Below are 24,828 nucleotides of genomic sequence, written 5' to 3'. Positions count from 1 at the left end.
AAGAGGAACAGTCGCCCAACGAAATTCAAGCTTCTCGAAATCGTGCTGGTAGGAGTTGCCTAAAGAAAGTATATAAGCACGTCATTTGACCAGTGTATGAATTGACCTGCCAGTACACACCACTGTAACGGATTATTTCGTGCTCACAGAAATCATCCCTTATCATCACTGTGATAGGAACGTACTCACATACTTTCCATGGCTGTTAGTGATAATCCTCCACCGTTACCTCAAGCCGTCGGATATGCGGTCGTTCTGGGATTGGGTATCGTCTTTGCGCTGGCTATGAATGTCACAACATGGATACAAGCTCGTTTTTCCAAGTATAAACCCAACTCAGCTTCGGAATTCAGCGCTGCGAGTAGATCGTTGAAGACTGGTTTGGTGGTTGCGGGTATCGTTAGCTCCTGTACGCTTTTTCAGAGCAAAGGAGATAGATCGGATTAATTTGGTCTAATGCATGAACTCTGACATAGGGACTTGGAGTCTGACTCTCCTACAGAGTGCTACTCAGTCATATGAGATGGGTGTCTCTGGCGGGTGGTGGTACGTATTTCAATGACACACCCTCTACATGGGATGCTCAGCGCACGGCGATGCGCAGGTATGCAGTCGGCGGAACGCTGCAAATTGCCATTTTCTCTGTAATCGCTAGCAAGGTCAAAATGAATGCTAACAGAGCGACGACGTTTCCGGAGGTTCGTGGCAGAGTGCGGTCTTTCTCGCCAATTTCATCCTTCATCAAGCCTTTCGTTTTGAAATTCAGAATAGGTTGCTTACGCCCGCTTTGGTACCGCTGGCCACTTATCTTTTCTCTGGTGTGGATTGATTTGTAACGCAATTGTATCATCCTGCATACTCCTCGGTGGAGGAGCGGTTGTATCCACTCTAACAGGGATGAATGAGTACGCTGCTCTTTTCCTCATTCCTATGGGAGTCGCGGTATATGTTGCAACAGGGTACGTGTCTCAAGTCGTTCAGACTTCGTGTATTTCCTTACACCTACTTATATGATGTAGAGGCTTGCGAGCGACGTTTATTAGCGATGCCACTCATACTTTCTTCCTGTTGGCGATACTGCTCTATTTTTGTTTCGAGTACGGTCCTCCACTTGTGACATGTATGAAAATAATTCATTTGTGTCACTACAGAGTATTCTGCGTATCTGACGTTATTGGAAGCCCACGAAAACTGTCGGAGCTACTTGAAGCTGTGGCAAAGACTACACCAGTTGACGGAAATTATCAAGGCTCGTACTTGACTTTTCGGTCTCGACCAGGAGCAATTTTTGCTGTGCAGGTGTGTACGTTCCTACATAGAATTTCGAGAAAGCAACGAGCTGATGCTCTTTCCAGTCAATTATTACTGGTGCGTAATTACACCCCAGATTGGTATTGGTTCAACATCATGTTTTTTTTCAAGGGTTTGGTCTTGTAATGTGCGATCAAGGTACGCATCCTATTTCAAAACGTTCTCATTCCACTCATCGGTCTGTGTGCTAGGTTACTGGTCAAGAGCAATTGCTTCGAATCCTGCCACAACCGCACGAGCTTACTTTTTAGGAGGCTTTGCCTGGTTCAGTATTCCATTTGCATGTGGAACCGCACTGGGATTAACCGCCCGAGCGCTTGAGACACAACCCGATTTTCCCGTACTTTCGAGCACAGATGTCAGTGCGGGGCTCGCCGCCGTAGAAGCCGTCAACTATGTTCTTGGGACTGCTGGATCTGTTCTCATGTTGTTGCTCATTTTTCTGAGCGTCACCTCCGTCAGTTGAAGGAATGTCCAGAAATTGAAACTCATCTCATTTTTTTTGCTACAGGCCTTGAGTGGAGAGATGATTGCTACTTCAACTCTCCTCTCTTACGATATTTATCGCCATTATTTCCGCCCGCGCGCGACAAGCAAACAGATTGTCGGCACCTCTCGTATTTTCATCGTGTTCTGGGGTGTTTTCGCTGGGTCTCTTGCCTCAGTATTCAAATTAGCTGGAATTGTGAGTAATCTGGTTTGTCTAGGTTTGATATAAATTCATAACGCATTCGTTGCTTAGACTCTAGGATGGCTCTTCTATTTTCTTGGAGTAGCTACGGCCTCTGGTGTTTTTCCTATAGCTCTTACTTTTCTGTATGTGAATGCAACCTTAACAATCTTCTTTTGTCAGGCTGATGATGTCGAATTCTGCAGGTGGAAAGATCTCAACAGAGAGGGAGCTGTTGCCGGCTCCATTTTTGGTATGTTTCTAGCACTCATCGTTTGGCTTGCTACAGCCAGAGCAATCGGAGGAGAGATCACTGTCGATACCTTGAGCAATCAATGGGCATCTTTTGCAGGTGGTGCCACAGCTATCATCTCCGGGGGAGTATTGTCCATCACACTGTCTCTTTTGCGACCCGCCAACTTTGATTGGGAAAAGACGCGGAATCTGATTGTCGTAAAGGAAGTCGAAATCGACGAAGATCGCGACGGCAGTTCATTCTCAAGCAACGGTGTGCCTTCCAGTGTGGTAGCTGACGTCCTCGAGGTGGAGAAGAAAAGTGATCCTTTAATAATAGATGTTGATTCACTTCCTCGATCAACAAACGATGCTGCTGGAATTCTCGATGCGAAATTGGATATGACTGTTTTGGAGAAAACATTCAAGAGATATACTCTCATTTTTGGCTTCCTGGCACTAATCATTACAATTGTGAGCAAATGTGTTTCTTTCACTATCCAAATTCAGATGCAATGATCATATAGATCATACCTGTCCCGCTGGGTGCTGCCCCGTATGTGTTCTCACCTCGGTTTTTTGCTGGGACAGTGGGCTTTATGTTTGTAAGTATTATATAGATTTCTGTTCATTTTCGCTCAAATCTAATTCTGGAATTCTAAGATATGGCTATTATTCGCTGCTTTCCTTGTGGTTATCTTACCTATACTCGAATCTCGACATGCTCTTTGGAAGATTATTCTCCAGGTCGTCAAACACAAATACTAGACTGAGACAAGCGTAAAATTTATTCGATCATTAGAAAAATTCGAGTTGTTTGTAGTTAGATCACTCAGATACTTATATTGTCAAGGACACAGGGGAAGGCCCATTGATGATGGGCGTTAAAAGGGCAAAGCGTTACTTCTCAGGACGAATATAGACATGATCAGGTGGCTTCACAGAACTATGTACTAGATTTGAAACTAAAAATTCGACTGTCAGTCTGTCAAGTCCTTCGGCAGGTACAGCCCGCGACAATATCAATCTGCTATACATCCCTGCCCGTTGACTGCAAAGTAGCGTCTTGTTCCGTGCTATGTTAGGACCCGCCCTGGATCCGCAACCACTAGGGTGTACCACGGCCATTGCAGAGCGTCGAGTATTCCTAAAGGTCATAGATTTTCGGGTTATCTGCGGAGAGGTACACCGAAATATGCACTCAGAGCCCACGTTTAGTACGTAGTACGGTAGCAGTATAGGTAGCAGGCTGGTGGCTGGCTGAACTTGTTTCAACATTATCGGAGTACCATGGCCGCTAAGAAAACATATAATAAGAGTATCTGTAGGTCCTTGCACACTCAGGCTCTCTACCTCTTTCTTCCCTATGTTCAAAGTCTCTATTCTGTCTCTCTCGACCACTCTGTTTGTTGGAGTTTTGGCTAAACCTCTGCAGCGCTCTTCCTGCAATCCCAATGCCCAAGGAGTGCCCGTCTCCATCCAGAGTACAGGACTCCCCGGGCTCGAATGGGGCATTGCGAGTCCCTCAGATACACTCCTTGTTGGAGAGTCTTACCGTGGACTGAGTGCTCCAGATTGGTACATTCGTCAAAGTGGCGAGTTTCCGACCAGTTATTTCATTACGTCGGTCCTAGTTTCCCAACCTTGGCTTGAATGAGTACTAACTAGTACTAATGACCTTACAGAGATGTAGACAGTGGGTTAGCTGCAACTATCACCGGTGGGGAGTTAATTCTCAATCCCGTAAACAATGCCATCTACCAACCGTGAGTTCGATATGCTAGCTTTACACTGAGCCCTGAGCGACTAAGTCCCCTTGCTTACAGTAACCAGGTTTTCGACATTACCTGCGACAGTTGTGGGACAGACATTTCTTCGGGAAACGTTCTCGGTCAAGGTTGTGTGATTGGACCTCATAACCTTTCCGACGCTTGTATTCGCATTGGGCCTTCTGCTGTGGATGCACTCCGTAACTTTGGCTGCACAGCTGAATCGGATGAGGTTTACACGATATTGACGTAGATATTGGCAGACGACTATTTGGTCTTCAAAGTTATTGACTTGGATTATCAACATCTTGTTGTCATTGAAATTGACCGACTTGAAATGAGTTCTCTTTGCTAACATAAGCAATGCGAATTCCCATTGCTAGCATAAGCAATGAATGAAACAAGAACTCATCGGGTCAAACCTGGTCAAACGCCACGGGATGCTGCAATTCATCAAATTTCATTGCAATTGAGTCCTCTCTCTTGCTCTTTCTTGACGGTTTGAGCATAGCCCAGATCCAAGAAGTTTCATATTACTTCCCTTTCGGTTGAACCCCTCTGAGATCATTTGGGTAAAACGTCGAGGACGAAGAGAAAATATTGTGGTCTTCAAGTTCTACAACTAGCTCACGGAGCTATGCGCAAAAAGTCATTGCATTTGGAGTAACTCGTTCAAGTAACGCTTAAACAGAAATTTGCCATACCTGAGCCATTCCGAGAACGTCTATAATGTTCCCCCGTCTTTTGCCATTGACTATGAATCGATTTATAAAGGAGTGTGTACTTACGTTGCGATAGGTTGCGATGGGATGAGAGGTCCGGTTCGGAATTGCCGTCGATCCGTATATTCGTCCTCAATGTTCCCACTCTCACAACAGTGGTTCCGCCACGTCAGTCTGAGTGGTTTTACGCATCTGTTGTTGCTCGCCTTTCGACATGTAGTGCTCTTCAATAACCTTCAGCACTTTCCTTCTCCTTAAAATTGACGTTCAGTCCTTGGATCATGCCGTGTAACAAATTCATTTCCGCTTTCCTCTCGACGACGAACCGAAGCTATAGTCAAAAGTCCTCGAACGTCGCATTGACATGAGCCTGATTTCTTCCCTTGGCATCGGAATATTAAAGAGGCATTTGGTTGATTCCTACATAACCCCACAATGGCTTCGCACTCGAAGCCTCCGTAAGGCTCACATTGTCAATCCGAGCTAATTCACCTTTAACGTTCCACCACTCTCAACTCTGTGTCTAGTACGCTGTGCATCGACAATTTCTCTGGTCTCCGACCATAACGTCCGTGAACCTCGAAGATCAATCGGCGATTATGGTGCTCCAGGATTATATTCCCAAAACATCGTCAACGGTGATGGAGTCAAGTATAAACCCATTATACATAGAAAGGCGTGCGTGTATTCAGAATGAAAGCCTGATAATGCTGAATTGAGATTTGAATCTTAGCAAGTGCGACTAATCTCGCCTGTCCACCCAAGCTGAAGCCTCTCATTATCCCAGAACAGGGCACAGTGGCCCTCGGCCTACTGACGCCTGTAGAGGAGACTCCAGACGATTCCGAAGCCTCAAGCTCGAAAATCATCCGACCGTTGCCAGTGCCAAGTAGAAGAAACAATCCAAGCAGACCTAGAGCTCAATCCACCGCTACTCAGTCTGGTCAATCTTTCGTTCCCTAGACTATTTTCTTTATCTGATGCACTCCCCAGCCGTCTCTCGTCTCTTCCCGAAATTACCCACAACTCGAAGGGATGTAATTCAAATTATCCCTGATCCCCCAGCTGTAGTTGCTTCAACCACTATAGAGAGACTTGTTGGCTCAGACTATGAAGCCCCAGAAATGTTTATGGGTGAGATTGGATTTTTGATTTTGTACTTTCTTTTAATAGCCTTGATAAGATCACCAGCACGACCTTCCGTCCAAGCACACTTTTCGCAGCGGTGCTTCAAGCCTCAGCTCTCGCAAGGGTCGCAATCTCACCGATCTTCCTCCCATAGATGCTGGAACCGTTTCCACAGGGCGAATTTCTGTTTCGAAAACTTCTCATCAGCCTTCTCACCATTTCACTCGATCAGAACACCCATCTTTATCGAGAGCAAGAGCCAATACCAGCGTCGCATTACCTGGACATCAAATTCAGAACCGGATTGCTTCTCCAACCGGTATGTAGTAACAGTTTCATGACTAATTTTCAAAATATATACTCATAATAATTCAAATTCAGCTACCTCAAGTACAACCGCAAGCTCGTATTCTGCTGATGTTAACACACCAGATACTCAATCGCCCAAGATCCCTGTCACAAAGGTCAAAGCATTACCTAGCCCTCCTGTTTTATTAGAGAAGATCGAAGGAAATCGATTTCAAGTCATGTCTAAAGATAAAGGGAAGGGGAAGGCGCTTGATTTCGCAGGACAATCTCACTTTCAGAACGATTACCAAGGTGGGCTTAAGGATCGAATATATGTTTCTTATCTCATTCATGTCATTAGGAAATACTGGACATGGCCTGCTTACGCCACCCGATAGCGCAAAAAGTTCGTGCCCTCCTGTGTCAACTGAACTTGCTCTGTCCGGATTTCGAGGAGCTCGCCCCCGGGGACCCAGGACCCGCCGTTCGACTATCTCTTGAGTGGTTCCATGACCAGCGCTATCGTTCCGTGATAATCTTTTGTTCGATTCTTGTTATTTTTCCCTTTGACAGCTGTTTGCTATCCAGCCAGTATGTATTCCCCCCATTTTGATTTTTGTACCATACATATACGATCAAATAATCAATGATATGCATGTTCTGGATATTCGTTCAAGTCCAAGTTCCTTACTCCTCGATTCTCTTTCTTGATTGGCAGTCCCGTTTATGTAGTATGTACCCTCTTGCGTCTACTCGGGTCCGTTCAAGTCGTTGTGAGGTACTGTTCCATATTGGTTCCATCTGCAGTGTTGAATGCTTTATCTTTGTCCTGCAATCTAAATAGACGTTCCGGTTTTTCGTCCTTACCCCAAATTTCATGTCAATGCAAGTATCCTTAGCAAGAACAAACCAGGATTCGTCTTCACCGCCAACAACAGCAATGCAAGTGTCTCGAGTGAAGGGATTCAATCGAAGCTGGAGGTGAGAGGATATTCATTATGATAGTACATACGGCATTATCGTACAGAATCCCATTTACTTCTTGATAACCGTCGAAAATCCATATGCATGCATGCAGGAACTACATACATAATTGCACCAAAAGATTTTCGATGTGACAGCTTCGATTCTGAAAAGCGTTCATCACGGACGGTGTAACAGATTCGACATACATCAAACTTTACACCGAAATCAGGCAACCTCGGACCTGAGCCTCGGTTTTGAATGGGATTCAAGCAGATTCAAGCCTTGCCGGCCCTCATTCAAGCATTTTCTCCATATAGCAACTCTATATGGCAGTCCGTCAACATACAACGGCCGCTATCAGAGAAATTGAAACTGATGTTGACAAAATTTCTTTCGGGAGCGGGATTGTTGCGGGAAGACAGCACTTCAACGTTTGTAAAAATTCTATCACAATATCGGACGATTTCTCATGAATTCCCGTTCCCCTCGTGCTCGGATACATAGATATGTAGATAAGTGTTAGATTGAAAACCAATCATCTTAGTTGCAAAGGGTATCAAAGGATACTCAGGACATAGTCATTGATAATATGTTCCAACGAGAGCGTCGTTCATGGACTACAGCAGAGGATCAGCTCCTTCGCGATGCTGTTGCTAAAGGTAAAGGATCTGGACCTGGTACGCTTTCCTCCATTCATTAATGTTATTATCAGAGGATCCTACGAGAACCTTAAATCCTTCAAAGTGGCACGCTATTTCACGACATGTTCCAAATCGTAATAACAAGGACTGTCGTAAACGCTGGTTTGCAAAACTTGCCAAGGCAGATGTGGCGAAAGGGAATTGGAGTCCCGAGGAAGACGAGAGGCTTTTGAAAGCAATTGGAAGATATGGCTCAAGGTGAGTCGATTTCACAGTAAAACATTTCTTTAATATCAACTCATTTTTGATAGGTGGACGGCAATTGCAACAGCGGTAGAGACAAGAAATAGCGACCGTAAGAGTGTAATGGTTCGAGACAGGATCTTGATTGAAAATATTCTAGAGTGTGCCAAACGTTGGAAAGACACATTAAATCCCTCGATAGACAGAACCAGCTGGAGTGCTACTGAGGTGCGGTTTCAGATTAATTTGGAAGCCTGTTTTAATGCCTTGGACAGGACGCGATATTACTTGAGGCCGTGAAAGCTCATGGCAACGTCTGGTCCAAGATTGTGAAAACCCATTTTCCAGGACGGACAGGATTGGCGGCGAAAAATAGGTAAGGAGTTCATGATGCTTGATGATATATGGACTGACTTTCTCCTAGGTATAATAGCATTACCCGGGGTAACGGGGGTCTGGATCTACTCCCTAAGCTCAGCCCCAGCCCGACCTCGAGCCTTGAAACCTCGCCCGCACCTTGTTCCAGTTCCTCTTCGTCTACTTCGCCTATGACCCCCCATTTGTCCCTACCTGGCGGATCTACCCCGGCTTTTTGGCCATCACCTAGCTTTGATATTGATTTAAATGAACTTTCTTGGCCGTCTATGGAGACTCAAGGTTACCGATCAACCCTGGAGACACTGTCACTGGATGATTTGTTTACCTTACCTCCAATCAAATACCCCTCCTCCCCATCCATGTCCCAAACACAAAATGCTTCAACTTCCACAGACCCTCACAAAGTGCACGTACCGGAAAGTTCGAAGCAGGATCTCCCACTCCTAGCGTCTTCTATGATGACTCCGTTTGATGGGACATCTTCATTCTTGTTTTCCAACAATGCCCAACATTCGTCAAATTCTTCAACGAAGGCTCTAAAGCTGTATGGCTCTCCACACAGTGCTAGCACACAGCAAGTACAAATTATTCTGCACGAGAAGAACATCCCATATGAATTGATCGACCTCGATATTATGTCTGACCCCGAAATTCAAGATTTAATACGACAACCTTCTAGTGCACCTGTCATTGCGAGTCTCTGCCAGTTTCTATTACCTTCTGTTATTTTCTAAATCATATCATAGGAAGACGACGGCTTCACCTTATGCGAGTCCCGAGCTATATGTCGATATCTTGCTACAAAATATGCCGACCAAGGGACTAAACTAATACCCGATGCATATAACATGAAGCTTGGTGCACTGTTCGAGCAAGCGGTTTTCACAGAGGTATTTGCTTTCGAACCGTATGCGTCAAAAGCCGTTTATGAGAAGGTCACCAAACGGTATGTAGGTACTTCCTGAAGGCTCTAACTTTATTTGACGAGTTCCATAGATCAAAAGGTCTTGCTCCCGATGAAGCAATATTCGCAGGATCTGTTGCCGCATTGTCGTCAAATTTGGAAGGGTACGAGAATATCCTCAGTAGACAGAATTACCTTGCAGGGGATGTGAGTAAAAATACAAGATTTCATTGCTATGACTAACGATAAAGATGCTGTTTCCAGGACCTCACTCTTGCGGATTTGTACCACATACCATATGGAACAAAGCTCACAGACGCCGGGAGCGATATAATGACAAGAAAAGGGCCAAATATCACTCGGTACCTAACTTTTCCCGCTTCTTCTATTCTGCAGCGGTTGGCTGAATCATACACAGGTGGTGGACAGAAATCTCATCAAGACCATCGTGGGCAGCTGTCCGAAATGGTGAACCTGTACAAGCTTAAGCATAGAAATGTAGAACATAGAGTAGATAGATATATACCTAACTAAAGGACTTCTCTGGAACATAGAATATATTAATGAGTTGTTGCATGTGGTCATTTAGTGGTACGCCATAGGCAACATATGTCAGTATGCCAGGCTCTCGGAGTCAGTGTCAAAGCGTTCCTGCATCCAAGAGGCACGACGATATACATAGACACGCCTGATAGATGAAATCCCTCTTGTTGCAGTAGGTCGGAGATAATCTCTTCTTCACGTTGCAGGTATTTTCGTCGAATACAACATTTCGAAAAACACGCGAGCAGTTATCGAATCCACTAGAGCGGGCAGATGTATAATTTGGTCATTGAAATCTAGGTGTATACAACTATCCATGTCTTGTTTGAATATTGCCAAAAGAGGAACCTAACCGATTCCGCACAGGAGGTCACGGAGTAGTTCATTAATGGTGAGCGGCTCCGGACGCAATGTGTCCAGCTTTAGAATTTTGGTATGCATCATGACGCTTGGCCCAGGCGTAGATTCCGTAGCCTAGAGTTTGGCGTACTCAGTTGACGTAGAACAACGAGATAGAGCACATCGTACCAAGACCGAAAGGAATGACAAAATACACGGCTTCTGCAGATACACGCCTATAAAAGTTGAAGACGTAGCTTCGAACCCAGTGGGGAGCAGCCTTGGTTTGGTAAGGGGACAAAGCTGAACATTCAAAGAGTCAAGATAGGAAATGAGGTTCGACTGGAAAGCGCACTGTATTCGACAATTCCCTTCTGTTTTATGATTGGGGCGCCCCACCAAGAGCTCTACAGGGAATAAAGGGTTAACAATCTTGCTTTTCTTACAATCAGAACGAAAGCTCACCCAGGCCCTTTTAGCTGTCGCAAGACAATGGTCAATCGAGAATCAAGGTAAAGACAACAGAGAGGACGCACGACCGGGCATTTCACTTGTGCGGGCAATTGATGGCCTCATGATAGCGAGAAAAAAGGATTAATTCTTGAGTGAGGCTGGTTGGAACTGGGTTGGAAGGTTGGAGGATAGCTGAGCCGGTCCCGCCCGTCCGGCGTCAATGCCACGTGCTAATGTCCACGTCGCGTCGAGCGCTTGTCAATAATTCATCCTTGTACCTCCACTCGTAAGTTGTGAAGAACTTCCAGGCCGTTGCCCCTTATTCACGGAATTTTTGTAGGAAACCATGACACACGCAACGCTTTATGCACTGGCTAATTCTCTTGGCATACTCGCTATGCTGACCGTTGTTGGGTACCATATCGTAGCAGTGAATGCCCGTCACCTTGTTAAAAATGGGGAAGCCAAATGAGCAACCAGAGAAAGATCTATTAGTTTCGACTATATGTGAGATTCTTACCCCTCTCGTCAGCTCAAATGGTTAACATCTGACTGTAGGAGATGGGGCTTGAGAAATAGATATTCATACAGACCTGTTTCCATTCCACTGGCTTTTGCTGTTCTCGATGAAGTAACAGACATATTTAGCCCTGACATGAATCTTGTATCAAATGCCCAGATCAATGAAAAGACTCGCTGAAAGATTTTATGCACCCTGATGCATCCCTCTTGAACCCACCTTGTGCGAAGTAGGACGCAGAAAGGTAAGGTTCTAAGGTTGTTCTAAGGGATCCCTTTGGCTTCCCTCTTCGGGTCAATGGTTTTTCTTCGCTGGTTGCAATGGGAATGAATTGAGAATAATGAAGATGTTTTCGGAAAGGTGTCCCAGAGGTGTCCTATCATGCAATTAATTGGATATTACTGGATATTGCCCTTTGGTCAATAATTTGACATATGCAATGAGTAGGTCATAAAGAATAAACAAATACACTGTCAGTGCGTTCGAAAGACGAAGCTCACAAAAACGGCGCTGTCTCCTCATTCTAAGCGCCAGTCTACTACATACTTTGTAAAGGCGATACTTCGTCAGAGGGTAAATTTGGTTCCGGAAATTCTTTGGTCATCTCAAATTTGATGCAGACCTTCAATAAAAACACATACTCATAGGTGAGGTTGAGCAACAGAGAAAGATCCTTTACATTGGCTCCGTGATGCCAATGGTACGCACGCGACCACGTGTGGCACGATGGCACCGAAAGGCTTGCCCTTAAGTGACAGTCACCTGTTTGTTGATTCCCAAGTTGAAATCGTTCTTCTTTCTGTTCCCTGAATGCTGTGAGTCCAACGACGGCCCTCGCAGCTACTTCCTCCACCTTTAATTCCTCAAGGTGTGTATTATCGATTCACTCAAAAAAATTTACTTTTCTCATCAACGTGCCCGTCAGACTCATCTTTCAACAGCAACAACTAATTTCGACATGGAAAGACGAGCGGCTTCGCCGTCTTCCAACTCTTTCTCAGACACAGATTCATATGAAGAATCAAATTCTATTGACGAAGTGGAAGCCACTCTCAACAACCTGGACGACGAATTGGATGAAACTGAACAGGCCCTATCGACTTGGTCATCTCAAACACCTTCTACTGGATATGGATCGCACACTGGTACCGGAAGCGGGACGTATACTGGGTACACTGGAAGTGGAACATACACACCTAGCGGAACATTTACGGGAACGAACACCGTTACACAAACGGGCCAAGGCTCTTACACTGGATCCCCCTCATTTGTATCATTACCATCTCTGTTCAGCCCTACAGCAGGATCTTCTTCTCTCCAATCTTCCTATCCTCCACCGTCGAATGCCCCCTGGATGCGACTGAGTCATATAACAGAGAGAACGGAAGGCACAGAGTCCCGCCCTGTTTCCGGTGTTTCCTATGCAACGAGTGTTCCTGTACGACCCAGATCAGCTTTTCTTTCCTCAGGCGCAGGTCGACACAGTCGGTCGTCCACCGATCCGAGCGACTTGCCGCCTCCTGGACGAGCGAACCAGCTCATAGGCTTATTTGAATCAGGTTCTTCTTCAAGATCTCCGTCGCCAACAAAAAGCACTTCTTCGTTTACGAGGTCACAGACACCCAGTAACTTGTCTTATTCGACATTGTTATCCCCACCGGATAGACCGTTCACTGCCACTGGATCGTCTTACACGCCTTCCACGTTCACGAACACTCAGAGCACGTTTACGCAAAGCACCTTCTCTCCTTCTGCATTCACCACAACCCAAACCGGTACTGGTACAGTTACAGGTATCACCGGAAGCTCCGAACAGACTCAAACTACTCCCACCTCATCTTCTCTTCGCCGACCAACCAAACCGGAAGGTTCTCCAAGAAGCCCTCTGACGAATGTTCGAAACATCGTGAGTTTGTGGAAAGAACGCACACCCACACGCAATGATGGCCCCAAAAATCCCAGAGGTGAGATTGTGGCTCCCAGCGTTTCCCCTACTCCGGATGCTCGTGGACGGAGGGAAGGTCAACCTCAACGGGGTTCGGGTGGAGCCGATAACGGAGGGCTTTTCGAACTTCGCCGCAGAGCGAGCGGAAAGAGAGCTAGCGCTGAATCATTGGGCGGGAGTGAAGGAGAACGTACGAGTAATGGCAGCAATGGAGGTAGTATTGATATAAGCGAACTGGGAAAATTTTTGGGCGGAAACGGGACAGAGACAGTTAGTCAATATTTTTTACCTCATTACTGTCTTTCGCCTCATATTTCCCACAGCCGCTTCATCTTGGAACTTTATACTACCTCAATGTCCATGCAGAGCCTCCTTATCGATGGCAGCGATGTCAAGCACTACTTTATCGTCATACACTTCTGTTGTCATGGTTGGCTCCTACTACTCAATCTGTACCTGGACCATCTACTGGTCGGGCACCGTTGGGCCGCGCTGTCGTACAATTGGATCTCGTCAACTGTTTTGCGGTTGAGAGTGCTCTTAGCCTCAGTCATCCTCGTGCTAGAGATGACGTTGGAGCAATTGCTGCTAGAGAGCAAGACGCTGGAGCTGACACTGGGCTGATGGAGTCCCTGGTACCATTCTGGATGGTTTATGGCGATGGCGTAGAGAGGTTGGCGTGTGATAGTTTAGTACAGCGATTAAGATGGATTGAAAGAATCTGGTAGGTTATCTGATCAGTTATAACCTCCATCGCCATTCTCATTCTCTTACAGGGAAGCGATAAATACACCCCCGACACCGTCCCTCTCTCGTGCACCATCCATCACTCCTTCTTTCACCCCATCGTTCTCTTCCCTCACTCGTACTATCACCCGACGCTCTGGTTCTCCTACTGGCTCCATCCGGACCATCATGTCAATGGATTCGAATTCGAGTGTCTCTTCTACTGCGAGTAGCGGAACCGGGAGTCGTAGTACTGTCTACGTCCCTCCAATGTCTGACATTCCTGATATTCCTGAATTATCTATGGCGGAAGATGATTTATATGCTTCAGAATCGGATGGCACGCGAGGACATTCATCTTCATCGGGTACTGGACGGTATCATTCCCTTCTTTCGTCTCCTTCAGTATCATCGTCTGGAAGCGGAGCACGACTGAGGCCATCAACGTTGATTTCTTCGTACCACTCTCGCACCGTCGACGACACTGTGATTGATGGCGACGAGTATGTATATCCCGGAGACTCCCGCGCCATTCCTAGTCGTCGAACTAGCACCCGGATGAGTTTGCGAAGGAGCGGGAGCATGACGGACCTTGGCAGTGATGCATTACAGAGCAACCGATCATCCGGCCTGAATGATGAGAGTGACGACCAGTTCTTCACTGCAGGTACCAGTAGCAGTGCACCGCGCAACTCAGTGTATTCATCAGCTGATTCGTATTCGTCGCAAACCGGTACAGGCACAGGGACAAGGACGTTTACTGGGCTGACCAGTAGTGGAATCACAGGAACTGGGACAACTGATACGTATACTAGGACAGGAACCTGGACTGCCGGTGGTAGTGGTACTGAGAGCGGGACAAGAGTCACAGAGTCAACGAGATATACTGGATATAGTCGTACCACTGGTACTGGAGTAGGAACGTATACCTCCTATTCTGGAAGTGGCTCTTACACCAGAACTGGCTCGGATTCATATGCAGTGTCTGGTACAAACTCAGAGAACAGGTCTGCGACTACTGGTGTAACCGGCACTGGCAGAACTTTTACAACTGACTACGAGTCCCGAACTGGATACGGATCAGGCTCTTATAGTGGCTCGCCTTACACAGGGTTAGTATCCGGTCCATATCCACATGATGATTTACAGACTAATACCAAATCACTTTATAGAACTGGATCAATATACTCACCCTATACAGGAACGACAGGATCGCCTTACACAGTGACTGGCTCTTCGTACACTGGGTATGCTGTTATGCTGTTTCCTTTCATCCTCTATTCTCAGCTTTCTAACTGATTCGAAATGCATAGCACGGGCTCGCCGTATACCTCAACCGTCACTTATTCCTCCCCATATACTCGAAGCAGCACGTCTTCATCCTACCCGCCTACATCTCCTTCTCGGAGTGCTCTGAATCGTACGGCTGCGATGAGGAGAAGGACTGGTACCACAAGGAGTTATTCGTCAAGTGGAGGCAGCGGCAGTGGTAGCAACAGTGGGTATCAGCCTTCGGAGGAGAGTAGCGACAAAGAAAATGATGAAAGTGAAAGCGGGAGCTATACACCGGCTTCAGGTTCTGATAGCCAGACTCCAAGTGGACCTCTCAGTGGGACTAGGTCAAGCGAGACTGGATACGACGTCTGCCCATCGTCTGATCTCTCAGAACTAACGAGTCGAATGACATACACTTCTACGTCGTCGTGGATGTCGGGAAGCACACCAATGCCTTCTGACCCATCTTCTTCGTCGGATTCGGATAGGGAGTTGAGCAGCGATGGTGAAAAGTTTGTCACCGCTTCACAAGGCAGTTCAGATTACCTCACAACTCGGACACCTTCTTCTGAAGCATCGTTCAAGTCTCTTCCTTCTATCCCTTCTGAATATACTACCGCCAGCGAAGGGTCTATCGCATACAAAACTATCTCTGAACCTATCACGGAACCAACAACGGCATACTCAACTGCAGAAATATGCCCCAGCGAGCTTGAGACTATTCCAAGTGAAGAAGGGACACCGAAAGCGTACTCAGAACATCTTCCCGAACCGGAGGAGCTACCTTCTGCACCCCCTTCTGCACCCCCTTCTGCACACCTCTCTGCGCCCCCTTCTTCTGCACCACCGTCTATTCCCTCGTCTGCACCACCATCTATTCCCCCATCTGCACCACCATCTGTTTCCTCGTCTGCACCACCATCTACCCCCCCATCTGCTCCTCTATCTATTCCCCCATCTGCTCCTCCGTCTGTTTCCCCGTCTGTTTCCCCATCTCTTTCTTCTTTGCCGTCTGCTTCGCTTCCACCTCCCACCTCTACCGCTCCCCCTTCAGTGACAGACCGTTCCATTTCATCTCCTTCTTCAATATCTTCGCTTGTTCCTTCAGGAGTACCTCTGCCTTCTTCAGCAGCATCGGAGCTTTCAGAACTTGATTTGTCTTTGACTCCAACGTCCGAGTCCGATCTTCCTCTACCTCCGTCTACGGCATTGAGCACTAGTGTACCTACCCCATCTAGCGTTCACTGGTCGGAAAGCCGGAGCTCTAGTCTTTTGTCATTGCCACCTACAGCACTGACAGAAGTACCTTCTTCGATTGTTACTACGAGCCTTCAAAGCTCTAGTTTGTCGGGAACACTACAACTTCCTACAACTTTGCCATCATCTACCATGAGCAGTTTGACTATTTCTTCGGAGTCTAGCTTGACTCCTTCTATGCCTGTTACCACACTTCCTTCTCTAACCCTTCCTTCTATACCACCCAGTAGCTCTCCAAGTTCTCTCCCACTTCCACCTAGTCCTCAACCTTGGGCTACAGAGACTAACATCTCGTATGAGTCGAGTCTTCTTGCTCCGTCACCTAGTGCCACTAGCGTTGCTTTGATACAAGATCCTGATACCTCTTTTGAAACTTCTTTCTTGCGACCTAGTGGATCGTGGTCCTCCTTTGATCGAATGTCCACCATTCCCGAGACACCTACGGCGATAACTTCAACACACCCCCCGTCCTTCCCAGCGCTTTCTCCTGTTCCCCCATTCCCTCCTACAGACGAAAGCAGCTCCGTGCGCACTCCGAGCAGTCTCATTTTCTCGGATACGAGTGTTGGAAGCAGTAGCTTAGGAAGTCTCTTGTCGTTACCTCGAACGCCGTCAACAATTAGTAGTTCGTCTGCTGTGTCCTCGACGAGTGTCACTACATCGATAGTTGATTCAGAATCTGATCTTGAACCAGAGCCGGAACTAGAACACCAGGAAGATGATGATGCACGTTCCATCCCTGAAAGCCAAATATCGACCGAGCCCAGTCTATTGTCATCTATTGCAACTCCCAGAGCTTCTAGGATTGTGAGTCTAGCTTGTTTCCCTTTATATATTCTGGACTGAGTTTTACAACTTAGGCTATTCCTGGTCCTCGCAGTCGCGGATCACTCACTCCGTCAGAGCGTTCCATGAGTGTCAGTATCTCTACCCCGCGCGGGGATACGCCATCCAAACGGTCAACACTTGATACTGTGCCTACACCCAGTACCTCATTCTCGGGTCGAGCCTCTCCACGTGATGTCAGCGCCGATATTGAGCGTTTAGCAGAGGAGCTTCGACAATACGATCAAAATAGAGCTGAAGAAAACCGGGACTTGGGGGATGCTTTACGAGATTTGCGAGAAGAGCTGTTAGGGCTTTCTGACTCTCTTCATCATCCAATTCCCTCCCAGGAACCACCTCAAACTCCTTCATATCCAAGGTATCCGCGACAACCCCAGTATCCGCACCAACCCCAGTATCCGCACCAACCCCAGTATCCGCAACAACCCCAGTACCCGCAACAGCCATATCCACACTATGCTGAAGAACGTGTTGGAAGCAGTCGTGCCATGAGCGCTGACGAGAACCGAAGTCTTTCTTTAGCCCCTTCCTCGTTGAATCGTACGCCGAGCTCAGCGAGTAGTGTGTCGTTCTTGTCTAGCCATCATTCTGACGATTGGCTTTTGTATCCAACGCCTCAGCCGCCTGGTTCTCCCGTTTCTCGTAGATCTATCCGACCGGATTCACCAATGCCAACGCTTCCTGATATTGACGAAAGCGAATTATCTTCTGAATCTTCCAGTCCTTTGAGCACTCCGATGTTAAGCTCATCGAGCACAAGTGGACCTTATCCTGGCAGTTCAGGTCCATCCTCATCGCCCACACCCACACCTCCACCCTCGACAGTCACGCCTATTTCGGTTTCTCCGGGTTCCCCAGCAACAACTGCAACAACCATTCGACCATCTCCTCCGAATCCCTTACCTCTCTTAAATGAGATAAGGGATCAAGTTCGAGCTTTGTGGGATGGGCAACTTTCGACAAATCATTTGTTGGATGAAATACGAGGACTCCGCAGTGACTCTCAAAGCAATGAGGTTTTAGACCGTATGCGACGAGTGGAGAACCTGTTAGAGGGCTTGCTGAACCAAGGTGTACCTGTACAACCACCACCGATGCCAGTACCCGAACCAAGCCTACCACCTGCTTCCCCCTCTATGAGCTCGAGTTCGGCTGGTTTAAGCCGATATGAGTCTCTGATCAATGATTATCGTCGTCAAAATCCCCCAATTGCTCCTGTTGCACAACCACCTGCCTCAGGCACGACCCTTGCCCAACAGCTCGAAGAAATATTATCGCAAGGTATACAACCTCAGCTTCGTCAAGCGGTTCCACCAGAACCCTTACATCCCTTTGATTATGCCCCACTTCCTCGAGCACATGCAGACAGTCCCATAGGAGAAGTAAGACTTCCTCCACCTAGAGCAACTTCGCAGCCTATTCCGTTTCCGTACCCAGATCCAAGACGGACTCGTGTTCGTCGACATCCTCACCGACCTGTTGATGAATCCCCCACGTCCCGTTTCGCACCGACGGCCCCATCTGGTCCATCTAGTGAACGTCCCGATTATCAAATGGGAGATGCGGGTCGTCAACCTCCTTCTCCTCCTCCTCCCCCTCCTCCCGGGAGAAGACCAACCAACATACCTCCACCACAGCCTGTGGTAAGACATTTTCATAAATTTTCCATTAACCCTCCCTGATCCATTTTAGTTTCCTCCTCGTTCTCAAACGGCGCCTCCTCTAAATCTTGGCGGAGATGCTGAACCTGAAGGCGAAAGTTGGTACCGTCGACGTCAGGTATGTCGTTTGAATATATTAGTATATCGGTCCTCATACAATCTGTATAGGCTGCACCGGCTGCACCTGCCCCTACAGTGGGTGTTCCTCCGCCAGGTGTCGTGGGACCATCCCCTGCAACTGCACAACCTGCACAACCTGCACAACCTGGTCAATCTACGTATGTTCCAATGCCTTCAGGACCAGTAAGTTTGCATCCTGTCTATTGATCTTAGTCTAAACTTTTTCAGGTCATGGTTCAAATGCCTCCCGATTTCAATCGGGATTTGGCCGAGCTCCTGGAACTTAATCGAGTATGTATGTTTTTGAATCTCATGCTACAGCGATTGACGGATCTCCTTGAAGAACAACGCCCTCGCAACACTTACAAGCGGTGACCAAACTCGAGAATTGTTGAGATATATGACTGAACTCAATTTGTGGTTGGGTCGAGATGTCACTGACCGTCACAATGAAATGACTGCTGTCGTTCAACGCTTAGAGGAGCTGCGGGCTTCGTTGAACGACCTCCGAAACAGACCTTGTATGTACATTTTCTCCACTGTTAATATTACTAAATTACTAATTGTTTTCTTTAGATGTGGTGACGGTTCCAGGTGACGAAGGTCGGGATGAAGAAACAGAAGGTAGCTCGGAAGGCAGTCCTGAACAACAACCTGTTTTCATACCGGGGATGCCACCTTCAGGTCAAGCAGCTGGCCCTGGTATGCCACAGCCTGTTATTCCTGGAACAGGCCCATGGCCACCTGGATTTGTTCCTCAAGGTCCCCCGCCTTTCGCGCCATCAGTTATTCCTGGTGGTGGTGGTCCGTCTCCTTATCCTCCTTTCCAACCTGTCATACCTGGAATGCCACCTGGAATGCCTTCTGGTCCAATTGTTGTCAATCCTCCTGGTCCGGCTCCGATCATCCCAATGGACTTTCCGCACGGAGGAGGAATGAGGATGCCGGAACCGATGATACCGGGAGTTGCTCAAACTGGCCAGCAAATCCCATTCATTCCACCTGGTCCTTCCATAGTGCGTGTTCCAGGAAGTTCCTCTTCGAGTAGCAGTGATGGCGACAGTGGAAGCAGTCGGAGTGGAAGTAGTGATCACACTCGTAGACCCAGTCGTCGTCCGTCTACGGCGTCTTATAGTAGATCACCTACTCCAGTTCCTATCCAGATACTACCACCAACACAGGTTCCTGGTGTTGTGCCTGAAGGGAGTCGTGGACCTTCACCACCTGTAGTTGTTGTCCAACCTTCGGAATATCCCCCGCCTGGCTCGGTACGGCACCCAGATTTGGCAGGGCAATTTCAACCTTCTCAAGCATCACAAGGAGCACAGCCTGCAGGACCTACAATCATCAATATACCGGGTCAGCCGCAACAACCAACTCAAGTGCCAGGTATGATGCCTGGTGGAATAGTTCCACCTGGTATGATACCTGGCGGACTTCCAATGGTAATGCCGGGGATGCAGCCTGGGATGTCCCAAACTGGCCAACCTCCGGTCGTGGTAGTCGGGTCTGGCCGATCATCCCCGAGCTCCAGCTCCGGACGGTCGTCCCCGCGCTCTGTGTCAGACGGCCCAAGTCGTCGGCGGCATCGTACTGACAGTCGATCGCGAAGTCCTCCTCCAGTTATTATTTCTCAACCGCATAGAACGCACTCCTCGCACTCTCCTCACAGGGTGGAAATGGTGCAGCCGGGTCCTGCACCTGGACCCACAATAATTGTTCCTGGAGCTCAAGGTACTGGTTTCCCGCAAGTACCAACTTATGCACCGACACAACCTGTACAACCCTCCTCCTACCCACCGACACAGCCAATCATATATGCGCGATCTTCGAGTTCTAGGTCCCGCTCTTCATCAGGGCATAGGCGCACTCCCCCTCCTCAGGTCATCATGCAGCCAAGTCAGCCTGCACAGCCGTTGCAAACAGTCTTACCTATGCCTACTGCACCATCTGCAACACCAGCACCTGTAATTGTCGAATCCCGGAGGAGTCGTTCTCGTTCGCCGCCAATCATTATTGCACAGAGTCGAAGCCATAGTTCTCGGTCCAGACGTCGTTCCCCCTCTTCGCATGGTGCTCCTATCATCATCCCAGGACAGCCTACAGTTATTCCAGGACAACCTTCAGGTTACGTTTCCTCACAATACCCAGGAACTCATAGAACTCGGCGTAGTCCTTCAAGTTCCAGATCGCGTTCTCCCCCGTATGCTCCGGTTCATCCCAGTGGAGCCCCTTATTATGAAGGTTCTCGACACCCTTCTCGTCGTTCTCCTCCAATCGTGGTACCAATTCCTTCTCAATATCATGAAAGTAGAAGACCTTCTCGCTCTCCGACTCGCATTATGTCTCCTCGTAGTGATCGACATCGTCGACGGTCTCGATCTGACTCTCGAGACTATGACCGTCCCCGCCGTCACTCTCGTGACTATGATCGATCTCGTCGTGACTCTCGTGATAGACCCCGTCGTGACTCTCGTGATCGTGATCGTGACCGATCTCCTAGACGCCACCGTCGTGACTCTCGTGACCGTGACCGTGATCGTGACCGATCTCCCAGAGGCCACCGTCGTTCTCGCTCATATTCCGATTCACGTTCTCGATCCCCAGATCGCGATCATGACCGTCGTCGAAGAGGTAGAGATCATGGTCGGGATTCTCGTCGAAGGAGTCGTAGTTACTCTCCTACTACATCTGTTTATCCAGGTGCTCCTCCTGGTCCAACCTATGTTCCCACTCACCCTCCAACCCATGCACCTACCATAGTTAGTCATGCTCCCAGTCACACTTTTCCCGAGGAGCATTTACCATCTCGACCTGGTACTCATCGCCCCCGTTCTGTCTCCGAAGCGGATCGTCCGGAATATGTTCCATCGCATTATCCTTCTCATGCTGGTACTCATCGCCCACCATCCGCCTTCGAGGAAGATCGTCCGGAGCAAGCTCCTTCACATTACCCTTCTCGACCTGGTACTCATCCACCCCCGTCAATATATGAGGGAGAAGCGCGTACCGCACCACGAACTGCTCGTTCCCCTACCCCCGGTAGCATCCATCCAAGCGCTCACAGTGGTTATGTACCTGAAGAAGCACAACGAATTCCCCAGGTCACTCGTAAGTGTCTTTTCACTGATACTGACGGTTGATGATAAAACTTTTTCTAGGAACGCGTTCCCCTCGCACTGTACGTGACGACGATGGTCGCACGGTTCTTGATGATGATGGATTTCCGCTTCGTCGTGTTCCCACTGTTCGTGACGGGGACGGTCCACCAGTTCGACGTACTCCCACAGGTCGTACTGTGCGTATGGACGAACCAGAGGTTGTACCCCATGGTACTGGTCCTACACTTCGTGATGATGATGGCTACAGCTTGCTTGATGATGATGGACGCCCACTGCGAGCAGGTCCTCCTATTATCCCGGCTTCTCGTCCTGGTACTGTTCGACCTCTCCCATCTGAACCTAGTGGACGAGGTTCTCCCAGTATCATCGAAACAGTACCTCCTCCACGTGCTCGTACGCCTCGTACCCCCGCTTTCGAGGATCTTGCGCTAGCTGAGGAACAGCGAGACCGTCTTGCCCGCCTAGATGAAGCCGAACACCGCATCAATGATGTTGTAGAGAGTGCCCGGGAGTCGGAACAACAACGGGAAGCTGAGTTTGAGGAAAAGGAAAGACAGCGCGAAGACGAGTTCCGAATGAGTGAACAAGATCGAGACAGAATATTTAGGGAGAATGAAGAAGCGAGAGCTCGCGAAGCTGCTGAAGCTCGGGATGCACTACTCCATGACTTGGGTGATTTAGGACATGTGCCGCCTTCTGTGCCCCCTGCTGGAGGAAGTATTCCTGGTGTTGTTGTGGACGAACCAGGAGATCGTTCATCTATCCATACTATTCAGGATATTCGTGATACAGCGTCGAGACACGCGCAAGAAATCCGGGAGATTATCGATCTGGAACGGGAAGAGAACACGAAAGAGCGAGAAGCTGCAGCTGCTGAGAGGCTCGAGCTAGAGGCCGAACGAAATGCCGCTATACAAGCTGCTCAAGAACTCAAGGATGCTCGTATTCAAGAATTGGAGGAACAGGTTGCTGCTCTTCGTGCTGAACTCGAGGCCGAAAAAGAGGCTCGGCAAGCTGATGAATCCGACGCACGCGAACGTGAGAGGGCGGAACGTGAAGAGCACAATGAATTCATCCGCTCTCAATTGATGGATTTAACGAACCTCATGAACGAGCAAAGACAAGTCATGGATGAGAAAAAGGAATTAATGGAATCGAGATATGCCGAGAAGGAGGAGAGAAGAAGGAATAAAGATGCAGAAACAGCGGAGATGAGAGATATGATCCAGAGATTATTCGAAGAATTCCAGGCTGAGAGAGATAGAGCAGAAACGTTGAGGATGGAGGCGGAAGGCAAACCTGGTTTGTGATTTTCATATTTTTACATTCTACTTTTGATGTTAATGCATGACCCGCAGGTGTCGAGAAAATCCTAGAAGATGTTATGCGGAGACATGATGAGATTCAAGAAGCGTTGAGGGCGTTCTCAGACAGTATGTTCATTCAGTCTTCACTTTCTTGATAACATCTCATGGGATTGAAGCTTGGCGTAATGAATGTGAACAACACCACGCGGAAATCATCAATGCCGTCCGCGAAACTGCGAACGAACAAGTTCCTTATAACATACAAGGAGTACGTCTATTTTCAAGTCTATGACGAATAACTGATTCTTATTACCTTTTTTTTAGTATCTTGACGAGTTCAGTAAAGCTTTGGCGTCGGAGGTCCGTATTCTGCTCGGAGAAGTCGGAAAACTGAGAGAAGAGAGGAGAGCTCTGCAACAGTACGTCCATATGCGTAACTATTCTTTAAACTGCTCATATCGAGATTAATTTGTAGTGAGATCGGTTACCTCTTATGTATGCGATCGAAGTACGGTCCTGGAGGAGAATTCGAGCCTGACTGGTAAGTGGCTTATCTCAACTCGATACAGATACATCTCATTCACTGATGACAATTTCACAAAAACAGGAAACCGCCACCAGGTGCTCCCGGAGGACCTCCAGTTGAGCCACCGCCGCCACCTGAACCTCCCGTTCCACCAGAAATACCACCAGCTAGACCTGGGTGGCGTACTGTCCATCAACGTTCTCGTAAAAAGAAAGAGAAAGCTCCACCACCTGCCCCTGGTCCTAGTGTACCGGCAATTACCGGCATGGTGGATCCTAGAACCCAGGTTACAAGAAGCTGGGCGACTTGGCAACGTGAGCATATTTATTTTTGACTAACATTTAAACAGTAGAATGACTGTTTTACGTCCCAGCCGATCCTAACTTGGCCCCGACTCCTGCATCCATCGAGCCTACGTTGCTCGTTCCTGACCGTGACAGTCCTGGGTTGTTCGGAGCTAGGTCTCCTCGCGACTCAAGGGCGTAGGTGTACTAGTGTAGATTATCTTTTGTATTGCTTCTTGTTCTGATTACGTCTCTTTCACTACTTCGACTCTTTGTTATTCTTTTGATTCTTCACGCCTGTTACGAGTAACGTCTTGTAACGTCTACTAATACATGTACGAACCATATACGACTCTGCTTGCTTTCACATCCAATTGCGTTCATTTCTTATTCTTATATGCTGTTCTCTTTTCAGTGCTCTTGCTTTACCATGATTTATGCCCCGTATATCTGCACTATTTTTTATGCATTATCTTTTGGTATAAAACATCGTACAGCACTCTTGAGGAAAAAACTTGCGACTGCGTACACGTTGCATTCACAGAAACGCTAGAAACGCGTCTGATTTGGTGCAAAAGGTTTTTAGCAATAGGCTACCTAGTTCAAGAAGGCTAACTATATTCATTTCGCATTTTATCTCTAGGAGGAAG

General features: G+C 47.8%; 7 protein-coding genes across 7 annotated transcripts; 6 read left to right on the top strand and 1 right to left on the bottom strand.

The window, feature by feature from the left end:
- Positions 1–198: 198 nt before the first annotated feature.
- C8R40DRAFT_1176674 (urea transporter) lies at positions 199–2,983 on the top strand (the record flags this gene model as incomplete). Its single annotated transcript, XM_046232553.1, has 14 exons — positions 199–409; positions 477–546; positions 605–698; positions 772–959; positions 1,020–1,097; positions 1,152–1,299; positions 1,356–1,368; positions 1,423–1,449; positions 1,503–1,768; positions 1,823–1,996; positions 2,054–2,127; positions 2,188–2,689; positions 2,743–2,820; positions 2,879–2,983. 14 exons carry the CDS (start codon positions 199–201, stop codon positions 2,981–2,983), a joined length of 2,028 nt encoding a protein of 675 aa, XP_046080627.1.
- A 580-nt stretch (positions 2,984–3,563) lies between these two features.
- On the top strand, positions 3,564–4,307 carry C8R40DRAFT_1130701 (uncharacterized protein; the record flags this gene model as incomplete). Its single annotated transcript, XM_046229180.1, has 3 exons — positions 3,564–3,838; positions 3,901–3,981; positions 4,042–4,307. Coding segments are annotated over exons 1-3 (529 nt in total), but the record flags the coding sequence as incomplete, so codon positions are not given.
- Positions 4,308–5,298: 991 nt separating this feature from the next.
- C8R40DRAFT_739885 (uncharacterized protein) lies at positions 5,299–6,716 on the top strand. The gene is made up of 5 exons (XM_046236060.1): positions 5,299–5,384; positions 5,440–5,840; positions 5,890–6,153; positions 6,216–6,434; positions 6,484–6,716. The coding sequence occupies exons 2-5, from the start codon at positions 5,687–5,689 to the stop codon at positions 6,621–6,623; spliced, it is 777 nt and encodes a 258-aa protein (XP_046080625.1). The 5' UTR covers positions 5,299–5,384; positions 5,440–5,686; the 3' UTR covers positions 6,624–6,716.
- A 2,092-nt stretch (positions 6,717–8,808) lies between these two features.
- C8R40DRAFT_1163553 (glutathione transferase) lies at positions 8,809–9,742 on the top strand (the record flags this gene model as incomplete). Its single annotated transcript, XM_046230381.1, has 5 exons — positions 8,809–9,036; positions 9,097–9,296; positions 9,347–9,461; positions 9,519–9,616; positions 9,673–9,742. The coding sequence occupies 5 exons, from the start codon at positions 8,809–8,811 to the stop codon at positions 9,740–9,742; spliced, it is 711 nt and encodes a 236-aa protein (XP_046080624.1).
- A 440-nt stretch (positions 9,743–10,182) lies between these two features.
- Positions 10,183–10,712, bottom strand: C8R40DRAFT_1059354 (cytochrome b-c1 complex subunit 8; the record flags this gene model as incomplete). Its single annotated transcript, XM_046225259.1, has 4 exons — positions 10,183–10,271; positions 10,326–10,439; positions 10,492–10,541; positions 10,660–10,712. 4 exons carry the CDS (start codon positions 10,710–10,712, stop codon positions 10,183–10,185), a joined length of 306 nt encoding a protein of 101 aa, XP_046080623.1.
- A 1,167-nt stretch (positions 10,713–11,879) lies between these two features.
- On the top strand, positions 11,880–13,876 carry C8R40DRAFT_739092 (uncharacterized protein). Its single transcript, XM_046236055.1, has 3 exons — positions 11,880–11,977; positions 12,035–13,324; positions 13,378–13,876. Exons 2-3 carry the CDS (start codon positions 12,068–12,070, stop codon positions 13,780–13,782), a joined length of 1,662 nt encoding a protein of 553 aa, XP_046080622.1. The 5' UTR covers positions 11,880–11,977; positions 12,035–12,067; the 3' UTR covers positions 13,783–13,876.
- On the top strand, positions 13,877–24,370 carry C8R40DRAFT_739093 (uncharacterized protein). Its single transcript, XM_046236056.1, has 15 exons — positions 13,877–14,892; positions 14,953–15,027; positions 15,094–17,119; positions 17,173–18,801; positions 18,851–18,937; positions 18,988–19,122; positions 19,168–19,230; positions 19,283–19,460; positions 19,516–22,050; positions 22,101–23,363; positions 23,420–23,494; positions 23,545–23,636; positions 23,693–23,787; positions 23,844–23,909; positions 23,976–24,370. Exons 1-15 carry the CDS (start codon positions 13,970–13,972, stop codon positions 24,226–24,228), a joined length of 9,495 nt encoding a protein of 3,164 aa, XP_046080621.1. The 5' UTR covers positions 13,877–13,969; the 3' UTR covers positions 24,229–24,370.
- Positions 24,371–24,828: the final 458 nt, after the last annotated feature.

Source organism: Lentinula edodes, assembly GCF_021015755.1.
Source record: "Lentinula edodes strain Le(Bin) 0899 ss11 chromosome Unknown C8R40scaffold_54, whole genome shotgun sequence".
NCBI lineage: Eukaryota > Fungi > Basidiomycota > Agaricomycetes > Agaricales > Omphalotaceae > Lentinula > Lentinula edodes.
The sequence above is the reverse complement of the archived record's forward strand: the minus strand, read 5'-3'. Positions and strand labels throughout refer to the sequence as shown.